The sequence below is a fragment of the Amphibalanus amphitrite genome, unplaced genomic scaffold, assembly GCF_019059575.1.
Source record: "Amphibalanus amphitrite isolate SeventyFive unplaced genomic scaffold, NRLGWU_Aamphi_draft 000041F_arrow, whole genome shotgun sequence".
Taxonomy (NCBI): Eukaryota; Metazoa; Arthropoda; class Thecostraca; order Balanomorpha; family Balanidae; genus Amphibalanus; species Amphibalanus amphitrite.
Genome location: NW_024881537.1, coordinates 324,023 through 344,114, shown reverse-complemented (window position 1 = coordinate 344,114; position 20,092 = coordinate 324,023). Strand labels below are relative to the sequence as shown.

The window sequence follows — 20,092 nt, the reverse complement described above, 5'->3', positions numbered from 1 at the left end:
CAAGCAGCAAATGGTGTTGGATAGCCCAAACGGGGAACTACCTTGTGACCCAATTTCATTGACCTCGGTCAAACCAATGACGTCACAGGTCAGGACAAATGTGGAATTTTCACCCTTGACAGATAATTCAAGAAATGCGTTGTAAAATCAAGAAAAATCATGTCACTGAGAAAATATTCTTTTCTGGGCAATATTTTCTTGATCAATATTTCAATCAGATCTCACCTTCTGCGCCAATTCGATCATGTCTCCCTATATCTTTATATCTTGCTTAGCGGCGTGCTGGGCGGCTATCTTGCTCTTTAACTGTGTACAGTAGGTCTACAAAAGAAGTCCTCTCCGAATGCGGGCAGGTGGCGCTCGAGTAGCGCTCAGGCGTTAAAGGAACTATCCCACCTTCTAAAATGTTGTTAAAACCAGTTAAATTGTGCCCGACTTTATAGATTGTATGACCAGGAACACGGTTCTGGCATTTATTTTTCATTAAACATCTTAGGCTTCCCATATTCCAAACACAAACTTTCAAATATGTGACGTCACAGCCCAAAATTACCTCCTTCCCCAGGCCACATTACTGTCATAAAGCTGATTCTTTTTACTCTGTAGGCACCACAACAAAGTTCAGACCAAGTTTTAAGCGATTTTTCAACGAACAAACCCATTTAAATCAGAATGACTAAACGAGGTGACGTCACACTAACGGTCGCTCCATGTTGAAGATAGGGCCTTGCGCAAGGCCAATTTTCAAATGAAGGGAACGAATTTCTTCAACACCAAGAGGCCGCGGGGGTTGCAACCTAGATAGATAGTGGTTTCTGAACCTCGCCGCAAACTTGGCTATCTCAACTCAAACCCCATGTTAAAGGTGGGATAGTCCCTTTAAAGGGCCACGTAGCGACACGTAGTAAGCGGCAATCGAAAGAAGGTCCAAAATAAGGACTAAAACACTTCTGTTATTTTTTTGGGTCAGGTCACCAGAGGTCACCAAAGGTAAAATGTTGACTATTTCAACATTTTGGAAACTGCCAACGGCTATCTTGGGAACCGACAGAGCTACAGCGTCGCAGAAAAGCGCATTCGATAGCCCCTTTACAGAACTTTCTGTATCTTGTTCTCAGATTTGACCTCAGTTCAATGGTTTAGCATCCAGAGGGCAAAAACTCCAAAAATAGCCGTTTTTACGATAAGTGTATTTTCGGCAATGACTTGACTCAAAAGAACCATGCCATTACTTTTGCCAGCATCGTGTTCCTCTCGTCGAGACGCGTTGAATTAACTATAATTTGACCTTGAAAGATCAACTTGAAAATTTGACCTCAGGTCAAGGTCATGACCTGACCGGAAAAGGTCATGTTGCATATCAGTCGATCCGCAACGTCGAGCCAAACACATATTGGTCTACACTAAGGCGTTTTCATCGCTCTAGCACGCCTCTATCAAAAGTAATTAGCGATAAACTGTTAAATTCTGGTCGTGACGTGAGACACCTCGGGGACATAACAGTTGCCATTTTCCGGTTCAGTGTGTCAATTCTACCTACATCTCGATGTTTGAGAGTGTCTAGAATAGCGTTCGTGCAAAACAGGTGCTTTTCAATTTTCTCCCATTGACTTATAACCCTCGCATGTGTGCGGCGTTTGCCATCTTCTAATGTGTAGGGGGGGGGGGGGGGTCGGTTGGACCCCCCCCCTTGCCATTTGGCCCTTGATCGAGCTAGAGCTTCGCGGAAAAAACGAGCGTGTTGCCCGTGACGAGAGGAAGCCGATGATACCCAATTTTAAGGTCCTAGGTCATTGGTTGACCTTCCAGGTCAGGTCAATGACCCAAAGTCGCGAAAATCGGGACATGTTAGAAAGTCGTAAGTTGTGGCTGCTAATGGGTTTTTCGGGGTGCTGATCACGAATATCGTGATAGTTTTGATCACAGATGATGTCTTTAAGCATTTGGACCAGGTCGGGTCAGGTCAGGTCAGGTCAACCAGTAGGCGTCGTGACGGGTATTCGTAGTACGGGTCAACCGCCTCTGACAGCTTCGTAACATGTTACGAAGTCACCAAAACTACTTCGTAAATGTTCAAATGGTTGCTAAATTCGTATTCAGCTCCGAAAACTAGCCTAGAAACATGTAAAAATCGAATAAGTGAACCGAGGTCACCAAAGGTCAATGACCTGACCTGACCTTCAGGTGACCTTGACACCCATCCTAATGCATGGAAGCAACATCAAATCACATGTTTGAACGTTTGAAACCACGAAAATCTTGCAAACGCGCGGCTAATGCGAGCCGACATACGCCGAATCGCGATTCCGGCAAAACATGGCCTCGGAAAAGAGGTCACAGTTCAAAGATCATTTGGGTCAGGGTCATGAAATTTTCAGGGTAGGTGTACAATTAATTAATGCGAGGGTACTGAAAGTTTCGTCGCGATTGGCCGCTTTTTACGCGAGTTATTTGCGAAAAACCATGGGGGGTCCATCCGACCCCCCTACACATGCGAGGGATAATTTGGACAGGCCGCAAAATTGACCTGACCTTAGGTCACTGATATCAAGATTCTGAGAAATACATTTAATAGATAATGTTACTCTTATCAATCGCTGAAAGTTTCAAGGCAATCGTTCAGTCGGTGTAGCTATGAAGAGCATTCTTATTGTTTCTGAGGTGAGATCACTTGGCGTGACCTGGTGACCTGACCTTAGACGATCTGGGTCTGAAATTTTTACAACATGTGCGGAAAAGATGCACAAACGGATGTGGCAAAAACGACGGTTTTTGAGATAACTGCGAAAAACCGCAGGGGGGGGGGGGTGTTCAAACACCCCCCCCCGGCCCGGCGCGGGATAATGAAGGGCCCTTTCTGTGGGTTTTCGCAGATAACTCAGAAACGGCTGCGAATTTCGACTTGAAACTTCAACTTTCCGAGCATCAATTTTACACAACTCCTGAAAAAAATCAGGTCCCAGGTCATCTCAGGTCTAGTGATGTCAATTTCAGAAAACATATGTCCAATGTCCGTCCAATGTCCAATACTTACGTCGACTGTCCGTCCAAAAATGTCCAATCCAGCCAGTTGTCCAAAGATGTCCGACGTCTACGCAACAGTTTACACTCAACACCGTTATTTAATTTAGTTTTAACCTTCGCCCCAGTGGGGGGAGGGCATATGTTACCACCCTGTCGCGTTTTTTGCGTGTGAATAAAAACCCGCGGCGCGTAGCGCCGCGCCGCTTGGGGTAGCTTTTGGTACATTAATTTTGGCCAATGTGTGAAATTTTTGACCCCAAGTCATGTCAGGTCAGGTCACCAGGTCAAGTTAACTGACCAAGCCTAAAAAAAAGTTTGCAATCCTGACCAGCCTGCAGTGTTTGTCAGAAAGGTTTTAAACTTGGTGGTTTGCATGCTGTTATGGGCGCCTACAATTTGTATATCTCGGATTTTTTATATCCGTGACCTAAGGTCAGGTCAGTGGTGTGACCTTTCCATTACAAGTCAATGGAGAAAAATGAAAATGCCTCTAGATCTGTGTGTACGCATAGGAACAGTCCAAATATTTCAGAATCACAATGATTTGGACCACTCGTGATGACCAAGGTGTCATTTTTGCTGATAGCCTCTAGAAAGGTCATCCGAGGTCATTTGAGGCTACAAACAGATTTCTGCCAATAACTTGCAATTGGAAAGAGATAGAACGCTGGGGATGGTCTCATTGTGTTTGTCTTGCCGAGACGATTCGACTGATATGCAACATGACCTTTTCCGGTCAGGTCATGACCTTGACCTGAGGTCAAATTTTCAAGTTGACCTTTCAAGGTCAAATTATAGTTCATTCGACGCGTCTCGGCGAGTGGAACACGATCCTAGCAATAGAAATGTCGTGGCTTTTTGGAGTCGAAAGTTATTGTCGAAAAACACTTTTCGTAAAAACAGCTATTTTTGGAGTTTTTGCTCTCTGGAGGCTAAACCGTTGACCTGAGGTCAATTTTGATTATGACCTTATCAAAAGAAGAGTTCAAAAGCTATCGATTGCTTTTCCATGCGTTTTTCTAGCTACCATAGTTCCTGAGAAAACGGCATGTTTTCTGAAAAATATAATGACCCTTGGCAAATTTTGACCTTTGATGACCTCTGGTGACCCCAATATTGCTCTAAGATGAAAAATGACTTTGATACTTTCAAACGTACGCATTGAGAGCTATCGACTGCTTTTTACCGCGTCTTTCTATCCCTCTTAGTTTTTTTAGTTAGAGGTGGGTGGTAACATATGCCCCCCCCCCCCCCCCACTAGGGCGAAGTTGGCTGAGACCGCCACTGGGGCGCGGGTTAATGTATCGTTACCAGCTCAAAAGTGGTAACCATATCGAAAGCTGAGCTTTCTAATAGCCAATCAATGTTACACACGATTACTTTATAAAAATGTTGAGGTGTAGCAAGCGATTGTCCAAAGTTGTCCAAAGCCTGCTGTCATTGTCCAACCGAATTCCGAATTGAACATTGGACAAAATCGGAATTCCGAAGATTTAAGTTCCGATTGACACCACTACTCAGGTTACGAGCTATAGAGGTCAACTGAGGTCATGTTTGGCGATTTTTCGTCGAAAATTCTGTTCACGGAGAAAAATAGCAGAAAATCAGAGTTTCAATTTAGCGACTCAAAAATTGGACCATAGGTATAAAAAGCATGGTGAAAAAATGGCTATCTCGAAATTTAAAAAAAAAATAAAAAAATCCCTAGAGCTAGGGATTTTCTAACTTATTTTGAATTTCTTGAGATAATTTTGAAGTTAGGTGAAATTTTGAGAGAAAAAAAAAAAAAACAGAATATATGTCAGAGAACACCTTACGGGCGCATATTTACGTCTGGACATCGAGTTGCGGGGAAAAGTGCTGATTGTGTTGCAGTTTTAGGAGCCGGTGATTAGGCTGGATTTTTGGGCTACTTTTTCGTTCCGATTCATGTATTTCATAGTGTTTGGCTTTTGAATATTTTAGTTCTTTCAGATAAATATTACTTGCCTTACAACTTTGGTAAAAACGTTTCATTTTTTATAAGCGTTCAGAGTCCTAAAAATGCATCAGCACTACAATCATTGTAAACAAACAAATGGAGCACCACTTGGCTCTGTTCCAAGGCCATTTTTTAGTTTATCTGGTGGTTTTCTTGCTCTTGTACGTCGTTTTGTTGGATGTTTTTAATCCCTTAAGATTGACTTATATCATATTTAAGAAGCATGTTGACTGAAAACAATCTGAAGTATCCAGGAGGCTGACAGAGGTCCTGACTACTGAGCTATATCAATATCAAGTTGAACAAGTTATGAAATTTTGGTTGATAAACGCAAGTTGATCGGGCTCATATATCAGCAAGAAAAAGTAAAACTAAAAGAGCTTATTGTCCAAAAACAAGCTATAATATTGCAGACCTTGGAGCAATACTGAAGAGCACGCTGAGCAGGATCATGCCAGAAAATGTTGACTGATGAGCGCATATTGATGTATTGGTATGAATATTGAATGATAGCTTACAACAGCAAGATAAATTAGTGCTAACTATCAAGTTAAAATCTAGAATGAATGGACTTTGGCAGTTTGTTAGATGCTATGCAGATTGTAATGTGCATCAGGTACTCGTGTCTGGCAAATGAAACATGCGATCATTCCATTGCTACTGGAGGAGAAAGCTTGGATCACTAAATCCACTTTATGTTGATTTTGATGTTAATCATCATCACTGTATTTCTTGAAAAAAGGATTGTAGTAAAATTGTCAATGTGACAATCCATGCAACAATATAATCATATTATGTGTTCATAGTCATTCGTGATAGTCATTATTGGTCCAATATACAATGGCAAAGCTCTCAGTCTCAGCGTTTCTTCCTGTGGATGGCCAGCAGTGACTCAGAGCTTAGAAGTATTAGTTTTCTTCACAGGGCTGGGATAAAAAGTACTGAGGGTAATCTTCCACCAAGGAACTCTACCTACTTTGACATGGTATGAGATGTAGGCACAAGTAGATAGGTGCTCAGTTCCTATAGTCAGTAGTTGTGTATGTTTAGTCGGGTTAGCTTAGATCAGATTGTTAGTTTTTAATTTGCCAAATGTCCATAAAAATGTGACCTGAGCAATGAGCATACCTGAACCTGACTAACCTGACAGCTAACCTAACCTCAATCATCACACATATTTGCAGCCTACCCAAGACCTGCAATGGCAGTAGCACCCAGTTATAGGTAGGTACCCACCCTAACTCAATCTTACCTGCTAACCTTCAACTTGCCAAAAGTTAGCTCACATTGCCAAGCTGTGTCCAGGGAAACAGTCAACTGAGGAACTGGCTCATTGGGTGGCTGGTGTGAGTCTGTGCATTTAAAGTGTTTCTTCTCTGAAGCTGCTCTGCACTGCTGTATGTCATGTTAGATGCTCAGAAAATGTGGGAAATGATTACTAAGCTACTTTAGTGCTTTGTTAATGCTCGAGACATGAACAAGTACAGATCCTGCAGGGTACAGCTATGAGTTAGGTGCTAGGTGAGTATGTTAAGTGAATGTGCTGTTCCCTGTTTGACTGTAAGTATACAAACAAGCACAGGGTCACAGTTATATTCAATCTCCACATAAACATACAACAAAAACGGCCATATAGCATAACTCCGAACACACCACAGATAACTTAAGCCTTTGAAGGCACAAAAATGTTTTGATTAACAGGACAGGTTTACAATATATCCTCTGTCCTTGGGGGATCTTGCTGCCAAGTTGAGTTATGATGACTGAACTTCAGGATTGATCAACCTTTTCTTAGCCATGCTGCTTATATACGAGAAAGACCAAATGCTTGTTTGTTTTGATTTACAGGACATGTATACAATATATCCTCTGTCCTTGGGGGATCTTGCTGCCAAGTTGAGGTACGATGACTGAGCTTCAGGATTGATCAACCTTTTCTTAGCCACTGCTTATAAACGAGAAAGACCAAATGCTTGTTTGTAAACTGCGTTGAAAATTTAATGATCCTTCAATTCTGACATGAAGGCACAAATGAAATAGTTCCCTCTCCTTTTGGAATACACAAAGCAAAATAGTTAATAAATTTTAGTGGATGGACAAGAGCAATTAGCATAGCTTTCCCTCAAGTTAACTTCTGGCACTGTTGATGAATTACACTGACGCTTATTCGCTTCATATTTTGTAACAAACGCGCTAAAACTGCAATATAACAGCACTATATGCTTCTTGACAAAATGCAATAGTATTAAAAATTTAGCCCTGATGGCATTCATTCTTGGTGGAAACGTAATTACAAAATATTTTGTAGTAACTATTGAATTCCGGCCGAAAACAGTGCACGGTTTAACCCGGCGGCCGCTGGGCCTCCGCGCCACCCGCCGGCCGCTGGGGGGGGGGCATATAGTTGCCCCCCCTTTACTTCTGCGACAATATCGTCGCAACGCGAAGAGATAGAGAAGCGAAACTTTGCACACATCTTCCTGAATACCTAGCCGAGGTTGTGTCCAAATTTGGTGTCGATCCCATTTGAAATGACGTCACAGTGACGTCATAAGTGAAATTATAGATTTGCGACTCTCATATTCCTCACGATACATCGGATATATGGGACCGAATATAAAGGGCCGATTATTGGTCAGAAACTAGATGGAAGTGTAGTTAGATATTTTAGGATGACAGCAGGTGCTGTCTAGTTCATTTACAGTTGAGTTTCATGCTCAGCGTCATCAGAAACGGTCCATATCGGAAAACGACAAAACTTTATGACGTCACTGTGACGTCATCTTAGGTGCTACAACCACCAAATTTTCCTCAAACATTGCCTAGGTATTCATTTGAAGCTATGCCAAGTTTCACGCTCGTAGCTCATCAGGTTTCGGAGATATTTCACAAAACGTAAAGGGGGGGGCAACTTTATGCCCCCCCCCCCAGCGGCTCGTGGGTTAAAAAAGAATCATTCCAATGACGGTCCATTCTTGCGGTCCTGAAATCGCCACTATTCCCGGCCTCTCCAACGCAACTCGTTGTCCAGACGTAAATATGCCTTACGGGCCTTACACATGCCAAAAAATTAACAAAATATCTCTAGAACTGCATGCCTTTCCTTTAGCATGCCTTTTCTTACGATTCATGAAAGTGTTTTTGATTGGTCGAAGCTGACCTATGTTGTGACGCCACAGGTCATCATCCACTCAGTTGACTATCCACATGCCAGATCTATCATATACATCATATCCAGACTCATTTTGGAAACTTAGATTTCATTTCGACCGACTTCTCGTTCGACTGATTTGACCTTGTCGCCGCGATGTCCTCTGGTTTCGTTTACATACGCCAATGACATTTAACACGCGCAGTGGAAGGGTTGCGAGTACTACGCCCAGTGGAAGGGGGGGGGGGCGGATGTCGCCCCCCCCCCTAAGATCTCAGCTCCCACTGGAGCTAGAAAAACGAAATTTGGAGGGTAGGTGGGGGCCATGGGGAACTCTGTTGTGTGTGAATTTCATGACCCTAGGTCAATATCTTCAAGGTCAAATGAGGTCAAATGTGGTCAAATCTGCCATATTTGCGTCTTTTTTGCGTTTACACGCCGATAACTCAAAAAGTTACCGGCCGATTTTCTTTTTTCTTTCACTATACGAAAGACCAAACATTTGTGAGTATGTATGGTGAATTTCTACTTAATCCAACAATAAATATGGCAGTTAGAAGCCTGGTAAGGGTAAGATGTCGCCGGCTGAAGCGGGATCGGCCGACGCGGGAAACGCGGCATTCACAATTTTGTGTTTACACACTCATAACTCAAGTTGTTACCGGCCGATTTTCAAAATTCTTTAACCATATGATTGCCTGTACATTTCTCAGTCTTCTCACCAAATTTGAAGCGAATCTAATCTAATCAGCGGTAAGGAGCGCGATGTAAAGACGGAACCGTCCCGCCCCGGCACAGTCTACAATTCAGGCGGCGCGTAACGGCTAGCGCCGGCCGCCGCGCCGCCGCGCCGCCGCCGCGGCAGGATGTTTGACTTTACACCGCTATTTCTAGAAAAGTTGTGAACCGATTTTCTTATTTCTGGCACGGTAAGATCCGCAATTCAATTCTGGACAGGTAGCCAAAATTTCATATTAACCCGCGCCCTGGTGTGGGTCTGAGCCACCTTCGCCCTGGTGGGGGGGGGGGGGCCAAAATGACCCCCCCCGTCTAACTCGAAAACGAAGAGGGCTAGGAAGACGCGGAAAAAAGCAAACGAAAGCCCATAACAAGTACGTTCGAAAGTATTTCGGTCATTTTTTCGCTAAGGTCAATATTGAGGTCGCTAGAGGTCATCATAGGTCAAATTTCAGTGTTTTCGGTGTTGCCGGACATATTCCGCTGTAGCTCGGAAACTAGAAGAGCTAGAGAGCCGCGGAAAAAAGCAATCGATAGCTCTTTTCAAGCTCTTTCGCCAAGGTTCGTCAGATTTGACCTCAGCTCAACGGTTTGGCCTACAGAGGTCATGCAAGGTCAACTTGGCAAATTTCGTTGAAAATGTTTTTAACTATAGCATGCATTCACGAGAAAATAGAGAAACGATTCATGCACCATCGTGCTTGGCTCGTCGAGACGCGTCGAATGATATATAGTTTGACCTCGAAAGGTCATTTTGAAAATTTGACCTCAGGTCAAGGTCATGACCTTACCGAAATAGGTCATGCTGCATATCATTCGATCCGCATTGACGAGACAAACACGATAAACGTCGAACGGAGTCTCTATCTCTATTCAATAACAAGTAAGTGCAGAAAAACCGCTGGTGACCTCTGGTGACCAGGGAGATGACCTAGCGTGACCTCAGCAAGGTCACAAGCAAATGGTTTCACATGGGCTGTGATTTGCTGACCCAAGACACTTCAATAACGAAATATAGGAACAATCACGCCCGATTTAGCTGAAAAACAACTACTTTTCGATTCTCCCATTGACTTATAATGGGGAGCAGCGATGACCTGACCTGACCTTAGGTCACATTTATAAAAAATCCGAGATAGCCATTTTGTAGAGCTGGGTGACATCTTCAAGTACTGTAAATTTTACATCGATCGGATAAAAGCTGTGCCTTTGAGAGAGCTTTGAACTTTTTTAGAGGTGGTGTCAGTTTTGGTGACCTTGTGACCTGACCTGACCTGACCCGAACCCCCCAAAAAAGGACATGATGTAAAAATGTTGAATAAACAGCTATACAAAGTTTCAGGGCGCTAACTCAAGTGGTTTCTGAGTTATCGCTGAAAAACCACAGGGGGGGGGCCAAAATGGCCCCCCCCACCAGGGCGAAGGTTAATATTATGTTTGCGGCGCGAGTTATTGGCGAAAAACAGGAGGGGTGGGCGAAATCCGCCCCCCCCCCCCTTCCACTGCGCGTGTTAAAGACATGATGTGGAGATGAATTGTGAATTAAAATGAAATCGGACTTACTCCACAAGAGTTCGTTGGGTCGGAGCTTTCGAATTGTATTACAATTCTTCGTCAGCGAGAGTCGTATCGGATGTTAAGATCGAATCGAAGGTACAGTGCGGATCGAAAAAAATATGGGTCGGACAGGAGGGTCTCTGAGGCAACTACACCTTTTTTCGTCCGAATTCACAAAGATGAAGTCCAAATTCACAAAGCTGAATTCCAAATTCACCAAGCTGAATTCCAAATTCACAAACCTAAATTACGAATTCAAAAGTCAAAAGTCCAAATTCACAAACAAAAAGTTGGAATTCAAAAAGATCGAATTTCAAAAAGCAAAAATGTGATTTCAAATAAGTAACAAGCAATTTCACAAACCAAAAATGCAATTTCAAAAAGATAATGCTGGATTTCAAACGTTGTTTCTTGTTGTTTTCTGATGATATGTTACCTAGCTCTTTTAACATATACCTACAATTTAAAATGACAAAATATTTTGTTTTTTTCGGATGTAAAAATAATGTTCCTATATCTTCAGAATTTGTCGGTTTTAGCTTATAGTGGATACCTAATAACGTGATAATGAGCAGAGTGGCCATCTGCAGGCACTGATCTCGTTGAAATAAATGCAAGGCAACGGACGGACAGTTTTATTTGCGACTTAGACAAAAACAACGCAAAGCTGCTTGTCTGACAACGCCGTAGGGCACGTTTGGAACTAAGCCACTACAAATCAGTAACATATCTTGAACCTCCATCACTCTCACACGCCCATCGCCAGGTCGGCCAGGGCCACGCACCCGGCATAGTGGCGCTGGACGTGATTGTAGAAGTTCATGCACATCACCGGGTTGATGCACTCCATGGCGGCGTCCATCTTGGCCTCCAGGTAGCGCAGCCGGTGCTCCTGCTGGGTGATGCCGTCAGTCGTGTCCATCATGGCGCTGAATGATGACGCCATGCCCCGCTTCATGTTCGCCTTCACTGCAGACCAGACAGCCTCAATCGGGTTCAACGGCGCGCTGTATGGCGCTGTCCGTACCAGCTCCAGACCAGGGAACTCGGCTGCAACTGCCTCCAGGTCACAGTGTACCGGCGCGTTGTCACAGACGATCGTCACCTGGTCGAGCGGCAGAGGGCAGGCCTGCAGGGCACGTCGCAGCCAGTCAGAGCAGTCCGTCTTCCGAAAGGACCCTCGTCGGCGCTCCCAGTAGATGATGCCGGTCTGCGACATCAGCCCGATGATATGGACGTTGGGGCCCTTACTGGTGGCGGCCTTCACCGAACATCGCAGGCCGCGGCGGGATCGGCCCTGAGAACGCCGCAAAAACAGGTTCGCGTTCGTTTCATCCATGTAGAGCACCGATCTCCCACTCCCCGTCGCCGCCATCATCTTTCGCACGTACTCGGCCCTCTTCTGCTTATTTGCGGCGTTGTTCATGGCCACTGGCTCGGCCACGACCTTCTTCATAGTAAACAGCTGGCCGTGCAGGTGGCGGTGGATGGTCGGGACGGATATGGTGACACCGGTGTCCTGGCGCAAATTGCGACCGATCTCCACGAGAGATATCAATGGATTCTCCTCGACGTAAGTGACCATCTTGTCGACCATCCCCTGGGTAACTTTCTTCTTTGTGGCACCGCCACGGGGACGCGGCAGCTGTCCTTCGGGCCTCGTAATGTACCCGTAGGCAGTGCGGACCGGAATTCCATTCGCTGTCGCAGCCGCCTTCCAGTCTCCACCTTCATTGAACACGGCCACGACCCGCTCTTGGGCATCCCGGGGGATCCGCTTGTACGGCCCACGCCTGGTGCCCGGCGGAGGGCCGCGCCTGCCTCGCGGCTGTGGTGGGCCGTCACCGCCACCGGCAGGTCCAGCTTCGTCAGGAGCTCCGTCAGGAACTGGATTTTCAACCTCTGTCAATTCTACCTCAACTTGCATATCCCCATCATGGTTAAAAAAATGGTCAACCTCCGTTGAGGACTGAGACATACCTGGCTACAATAAAATAAATCACAGCAAGTTATTGACGTTAACAGAGCAAATGAGGTAAGCATCTGTGAGTTCAACCACGGTATATAGAGAACTAGGTAAAACCGGTTTGCCGCCACAGCACTAAGGTATTTTGACCACTTTCTTCAGCTGGCCATTAAGACCCAAAAACGAAAAATAGGCGACATATTTGGGCCATATTAATTATGCATTTATTAATTTGAAGTGCATTAGCAGAGGGGAGCCGACAAGAAAATCTGTATGCTAATGAAGGAAATAAAATCAAGCCATTCGCACCATTTTTCCAAAGCAATTATTTCAAGTTGGAGCCGTTTGTTGCACAAATCTCTTCTTTTCTGTTTTCAAATATTAAAATTAATAATAAATCCACAAAAATATCTACAAATAGTGCTTTCTAGAATTTCGAGCATATCCATGGATCGTGACCATTCTTGAGTCGAGAAGAGGCAATGTTTCAAGACAAATATAGGGTAAATTATCATGTATTGGTCAATAAATGTGGTATATTCAGGCTCAGAAAAGATTTTTCGATAACATGAGCTACAATTCATCAGAGTATATGCCCTGAATTCTAATATATTACAAGAAGTGTAAATTAGAGCTGCAGTTCTACACGGCTCCCGCAGCACACTTCACACACGATATCTCAAAAACGAAAGAGAGTCGCGGTCTATTTAAAATGTCAAAAAACGCAGAATTCATTTTCATATAAGCATGAGAATTCTTTAAAAGAGAATCATACGGTAAGACATTGAATTTTGCTCCCAAATATAAAACTTTGCATTTGTCTGTCACTCAATTTTGAACAAAATGGACATTTTGTATAGATCTTCCGCTAGTTGCTACCAAAATTATACCCTATCCGACGGGGAAACTATTTTTCTTATTTATCTGTGCATGATTATGAGCATAAATAATCGACAGACCAGAAATTTTGCGTCTAAGGTAAGTCACCATTGCATTTGCAGAAGGTGACGCTTTCACCTTCCCTGGATGATTTCTCAAAAACAAGAGGGAGTCGCGATCTATTTAAAGCTGAAAAATGTACAGAATTGATCATTCTATCGATGGTGAGAATACCAAAGACCAAAGCATACGGTAAGACATCTCATTTTGACCTCAAAGCCATAAAAATGTTTTTTAATGTGAGGTACGTCGAATCGCAATGGCGTAATTTTATGTTCGACGTTCCTGCTAATGATGCATCCGCTTTAATACTTCTGCGTTTGCAGGCGTCATTCGATGTTTGATTGGTCCAGAGCAGCTCAGATTCGGAGCAACAACAGCTTGACAAACATTTTTCGTCTTTGTTGTGCATTGTCATGCATTGTATGGGCTTCGGTAAAAACTGGATTGCGTCAGCTGGCTGGCCAGCTGGCGACGTACGATATGTATTAAATATAGATATAAGTTAGGTAGTAGGATGGACATTAATATTTCAAATGGCTTTAAATGCAAAATTGATAGGTAGATATTTATTCTTTTATATCTAGCATTGATATGTAAGAAGCTCTGCTAGCGCCACCATACGGCGCCAGCTGGCAAATAATCCAGTTAATACCAGAGCCCCATTGTATTGTCATGGATTGAGGTTCTTTCATCCATGGTATTGTAATATATACACTTGGTTTAAATTTAATTTGATTTGATAAATTTGAGCCTATTCTTAGTGATATGGGAGTTGTCTTGCAAGTGCCCACAAGCCCAAATATATATTTTTTCAGTGAAAAGTTACATTATGAAAAAGTGGATGCTGGATGGTTTAAGAAAATGCCTTATGGTCAAAGTCGTGTGTACTGTGTTCCTTACATCAAGCACTCAAAGCATCACCGTGAAGAGACAAGGGTCAAGGAATGAGGTGTTTGTGTGGAAATGTAAGTAATATTTTTTGTGATTTGCTGGCAAAGCTAGACAACATTGATATCCATATCCACGCTAGCAGTGGTTGTCAACATGTGGGTAACAGCGGGTCTGGGTGGGCATCGGGAAGCAGTAAAGACTATCAAAATTGTGTTTTTTAAATGTAAAAAACAAGTTTTACCGGGCATGGGCATGGACGACTACCTACTCTTCGTCCAACGACTACTTGTTATCCATTGCCTGGGACAGGCATTGCCAGCAGCTTTTTTTGTAGGTACGCACAAAGTTGATGTATTGTTGGGTTGGGGTCCATATGCATATACTATTTCTGTTTCATTATCTATCATGCTCGGATAAGTTGATGTCACTTGTGACCAAGGTATTTGGGTATGAGTCAGAGCAGTAGCGGCGGAACGCCTTCGATTAAGGGGGGCACCGCCGACTTTTGGTCCCATTCTTTCCATGCAACACCCATAGGGCTAATGTTAAAATGCCAAAATCAAAGGGGGGCACGGTGCCCTGGTGCCCTCCCCATTCCGCCGCCTATGAGTCAGAGTAGAGCAGACATTATAGAAATGTTTTCCAACCAAGGCGAGGCGCTTTACCCAGAGAGTCTTCTTTTTAAAGGGAGTAGGGACTATCCCACCTTTAACATGGGGTTTGAGTTGAGATAGCCAAGTTTGCGGCGAGGTTCAGAAACCACTATCTATCTAGGTTGCAACCCCCGCGGCCTCTTGGTGTTGAAGAAATTTGTTCCCTTCATTTGAAAATGGGCCTTGTACAAGGCCCTATCTTCAACATAGAGCGACCGTTAGTGTGACGTCACCACGTTTAGTCATTCTGATTTAAATGGGTTTGTCCGTTGAAAAATCGCTTAAAACTTGGTCTGAACTTTGTTGTGGTGCCTACAGAGTAAAAAGAATCAGCTTTATGACAGTAATGTGGCCTGGGGAAGGAAGTAATTTTGGGCTGTGACGTCACATATTTGAAAGTTTGTGTTTGGAATATGGGAAGCCTAAGATGTTTAATGAAAAATAAATGCCAGAACCGTGTTCCTGGTCATCCAATCTATAAATTCGGGCACAATTTAACTGATTTTAACAACATTTTAGAAGGTGGGATAGTCCCTTTAACACCAAACCAAACCTTACCTGACGTAACCTAACCTACAAGTCAACTACAACCTAAAATCATACAACCTACAAACCTACAGCTGTGCCTCTCCTTGGTTGGAAACCCTTCATAGTTCATTTGACATCTGCTCTACTAATGCCGTTAATTTTAATTTGTAACCTAACCAAACCAAGCCTAATATAATCCAAACCTTGCTCATAACTGTGATAAGTTGCAGTACTAACATCACTTTGATTTTCCTCAGCCCTATTACACCATCAAGAGGGAGACCGCACTGACAGGGGTCCAAGATCCATCTCAGGCCCTACTGTAGGTAAGTGTGGACGTCCTGACCTGTAGCCAGAAACACTGCCACTGTAGCACAGCAGCTAATTCCCTATCATCCTTCCAGCTCTGCAATGGTCTGCATTTCTGCAATGGTATCAACAGGCCTGACTGAACACAAAAGCATTTCACTTACTAACATAAGACTAATATTATTCTAAAAATGGTTGTAAAGCAATGTAGAGTGAAATGGATATATGGTGTATATGAATAGAATTGGGTGTGCTGAGACTTGTACTTAATGAACTTGAACAATGAACACTAGAGTAACTAATTCAACTATTTGTTGTTATTCAGACTGCCCGCCAGCAGACGGAGGCCCACCGACGGACGTCGGCTCATAGGCCAACAGTGGCCCGCCGGCCGGCTGACGGTGGCTCGCCGACCGACGCCGGCCCGTCGGCCGACCACGGCCCACCAGTTGATGGTGGCCCGCCAGCTGACGGAGGTTCGCCGGCCATTCGTAGCACGCCCGCCGACGGCAGCTCGACGCACATCCTGGCCTTAACTATGGCTATGTCACCCTCAAGATTAGTTCGCCCCCCCCCCCCCCCAAGTCCCTAGGTGAGTGGCTGGAGAGTGGAGAGAACTTTGTGTGTTGCCGGGAGGGGATGTCTGCTAATGCAGGTGCCGTTGCAGGGGTCGTGACGTTAATACATTAACGCATAAACAGGTTAATGTATTGCAATTATGGCAAAGTGTGCGACAGGAAACGCTATGAGCTATGAGTTATCGTCGCCGTGGCGGAAATGTGAGGACCGTCGCAACCTGTGACGTCGCCGTGACTGCTAATTGATGGTCGCCTTGACTCGTGTGTAACGGTCACTGTGCACGGTATGTGACGGCCGCCATGACTGTTTATATAACGGCCGCCGTGACTGTTAATATAACGGCCGTCGCGACTGAAATGTGACGGTCGTCGTGAGATCTGACGTGTCGCGACTCGCTGTGTCACAGGTCACCAGTTGCGGGCGCTCCATCTGACGGTGTCGTCCGACGGCTCCACGGTGACCAGCGCCGCCACTGCGGAAACCATCGGACCCCGAAAATGCTGCTAGCCGTACACGAACAAAAGGCGCCATGCACCCAGGACCAGCGCCCTGCTCCGAGGCGGTATCCAAAGAAGGCCGCATAGTGCACTTGCTGTGCTAAGGCATAGTGCGCGCTGACTGATAGGAACAAATGACGGTCAGTTATCAGATCTCAGTATGGAACTCAAGATGGTCGGAGCCGACCTGGCCCGGTGGATGGTGTGCCAGGCCTTTAAGTGTCGAAAGGAGTGAGACGCCCAGATATGTGAAGGATACGTCGATACGAGCCCCGGCTTCGACTCCCCGTCCCAAAACAATGTTGGCTGTGATTGGAGTTTGGTATCTATACGGATTCCCCCCCCCCCCACCCCCACCCCCCCACCCCACCCCGGAATTTGTGCTATGTAATAGGACGATAATATGTCGTGGTCTCATTTATGCTCGATATGGTAATAGGTACTTAATTGGACAGATGTTGATGGTATTGGTGGTGGATGTAAATGACAGGTTTGGCGAGCGCGAATTAGTAATCGTGAGTGCACTAGCTGCAATCAGTCGCGCGCTTATTGCTGAGCACCTGTGAGCAAGAAAATGGTATGAAAGTGGTAGTTCGTCGTGAAATCTGTGTACTTTTGGATTAAGTTTTCAGAACAGAAGTGTATTTTTGCCGTGTCCACTGCAGCTCTGGAACAGAAACATAGAGATCGGCTGTGTGCTGTAGCAGGGGCAAGTAGTCCGTGCCAAAAAATCAAAGGTGATATGTGAATTTAAGTGAATATGCCTCGCTTTATTTTCAATTTTATTATAACAGAACCAATGCGTCTACTGCTGATTACCCTCGGCTCCTAACAATAACGTTTGCAATACTGGAAAGTACATAGACAATAGATACCCTTGCGACCGACTGGCGCGATCCGAGAATATCTCTCACGACTCACTGTTTTTGCTGACCTACACACGAAAACACGGCCGAATAGCTATGAGCGAGAGCACGGAACGATGCTGGTGACTGACGGACCAGCGAAAATAGAGCTCCCGTCTACGCGCGGAACAGCGCTGATTGGCGCGGCTCACAGACTCCATTGGCTCATCAGAGTTCAGACTGTTGACGATTGTTGCTCCTCCCTCCCCTCCCCGAGAGGGCGTAGCCAAGTAGCTTAGTTGTGTGCGCAGCTGGCGGCCACCGTCCAGTCGTCTCTTTGCATCTGTGAAACCGTTGAGTGGATGGTATCCAGACGAGCAAGGCGTCGGCGTCGCCCATCCAGCGGTCGGGCACGGGGCAGCGCAGGTGGACGGCCGCGGATGGTCCGCCACCGATCTCGGCACACTCTGCAGAGTGTGGCCGGACGCTCCACGGACACGGAGTTGCATAGCGTCGATAGGCCGTATGGTGTCGCTGTCGTAATTATGAAAGCGTAAGTAGAAGGTTGAAGCAAGATAGAATGCTATCGTTTTCGAGCTTTGTTACACATAATTAGTACCTAGGTATTGGCCGTTTCTTTACAAATAATATCGCAAAGCACAGCTTTATGTGCTGGTAACGATATGTGCGCGTTGGTTGCGGCGGTAATCGTCGAATAAATATATAATTTATGAACGTTTCTTGATCATTCAATGATAAACATGGCAATGTTTGCCTGTTGTGAAGAAGACTCCTATACTGCCGCTCTATCGTCCGAAATTATTCGTGTCTGATAACGGCGATTCCGCCACTCTATCAGCTGATTTTTGTTTCCGAGTCACGTGACCAACCGGTGTCTCCCTGAGTTCAACGTTCAGAATGATTCATGTGGATTCATAAACAATTGTTGTAAAAAATCACGTGTTCCATGTGCTATTTTTGTTAAATGAGTTCCTCCAAATAGGAATATTACATAATATTAGCAGATGTATTCCTCATGCGGAAATTTATGTACCTTTTCTTATAAGCACCTCTTATAAAAATATAAAATTCAGGTGCAGCAGCTTTGTCTGTAGTTAGTTCAGAATATCTTTTGAAATCAAACATTATCTTTTTGAAATTGCATTTTTGTTTTGTGAAATTGCTTGTTACTTATTTGAAATCACATTTTTGCTTTTTGAAATTCGATCTTATCTTTTTGAATTCCAACTTTTTGTTTGTGAATTTGGACTTTCGACTTTTGAATTCGTAATTTAGGTTTGTGAATTTGGACTTCAGCTTTGTGAATTTGGAATTCAGCTTTGTGAATTTGGACTTCATCTTTGTGAATTCGGACGAAAAAAGGTGTAGTAAAATATCTAATACAAAAATATAGGCAGGTAGGTAAAATACAGTTAATGACATGTACAAAATTGCATAGATTAGGTGCAAACAGTACCTAAAGCAGAGATAAAGCTTTACAAAAACACGAATAGTAAACTAGACTAAGATATAAAATATCAAAATGATAAATTCTATAAATGAACTTTTTAACGGCAGAAACGGCGAATAATGGGAAGCCACCTGTCTTGCAGCAGGGCACCAGAGTTGCAGTTCACATTCGCGTCATTGGGTGACACTAGGACGGCTTCCCGCCGTCCCACGGTACGAATGTAGGCCGATTCGAGAAGGAGTCTCATCTGGTGGTGGCAGGCACGGTTCAGGATTTTGGCGTCGTCGAAGGCCGGCGTGCAGTCCCGGTGCGTGCTGAACGCTGAAGCGTAGGCTCTGGAGCGGACCGAGCCAGCCCAGCTCTCTCGGTGCTCGCGGACTCTGGTTCCAAGTTCTCGGTCCGTTTCTCCGATGTAGACGACCGGGTCACCTTCTACCCGGCAGGAGCACTCGATGCAGTAGATGACATTGCTCTCCTGCTGCTTGGGTAGACGGTGCTTGGCTTGGCTACAGAGGAGGGTCCCGATGGTCTGCGACGGCTTCGACACGAGCTGAATGCCGATCTTGTTGGCTTCTCGCTTCAGTTGGTAGAAGCAGGGACCAGCGAACGGAACCGAGAGCCGGACGGGTGCAGGCAGCGGGCTGGGGTTCGGTGGCGACGGCAGAGCCCTGGCCTTCAGCTGGAGGTCCTTTTCTGTTCTTCTCTCTGTTTAGGTACTGTTCTGTTCTTTATCTCTGCTTTAGGTACTGTTTGCACCTAATCTATGCAATTTTGTACATGTCATTAACTGTATTTTTACCTACCTGCCTATATTTTTGCATTAGATATTTTACTAGTGTGTTTTATACCCATTTTACAGGCTTTTTCTAGTAAGTGTGCATCCTGTTATTATTCACGTGTTTTCCCAGTGTTTGTATGTTTATTTCAAGACCAACTGGTTGCCTCAGAGACCCTCCTGTC

At 44.7% G+C, this 20,092-nt stretch overlaps 1 protein-coding gene and 1 long non-coding RNA gene across 3 annotated transcripts; one reads left to right on the top strand and one right to left on the bottom strand.

The window, feature by feature from the left end:
- Window positions 1-11,071: 11,071 nt before the first annotated feature.
- Window positions 11,072-19,034, bottom strand: LOC122375515. The gene is made up of 2 exons (XM_043354972.1): window positions 18,573-19,034; window positions 11,072-12,507 (listed from the first exon to the last, which is right to left on the bottom strand). Exon 2 carries the CDS (start codon window positions 12,427-12,429, stop codon window positions 11,200-11,202), a length of 1,230 nt encoding a protein of 409 aa, XP_043210907.1. The 5' UTR covers window positions 12,430-12,507; window positions 18,573-19,034; the 3' UTR covers window positions 11,072-11,199.
- Window positions 14,045-18,452, top strand: LOC122375524. 2 transcript variants are annotated; one of them, XR_006255417.1, is made up of 3 exons: window positions 14,045-14,324; window positions 16,066-16,332; window positions 16,726-18,452. It is a non-coding gene; the product is annotated as an uncharacterized LOC122375524 (long non-coding RNA). The 2 variants fall into 2 exon arrangements; XR_006255418.1 differs by lacking the exon at window positions 14,045-14,324 and adding an exon at window positions 15,689-15,757 and having other exon boundaries at window positions 16,726-18,451.
- Window positions 19,035-20,092: the final 1,058 nt, after the last annotated feature.

What these genes read in the sequence shown, in the direction of transcription:
- LOC122375515 (XM_043354972.1), bottom strand. Translation starts at nt 12,429, where the DNA reads ATGTCTCAGTCCTCAACGGAGGTTGACCATTTTTTTAACCATGATGGG.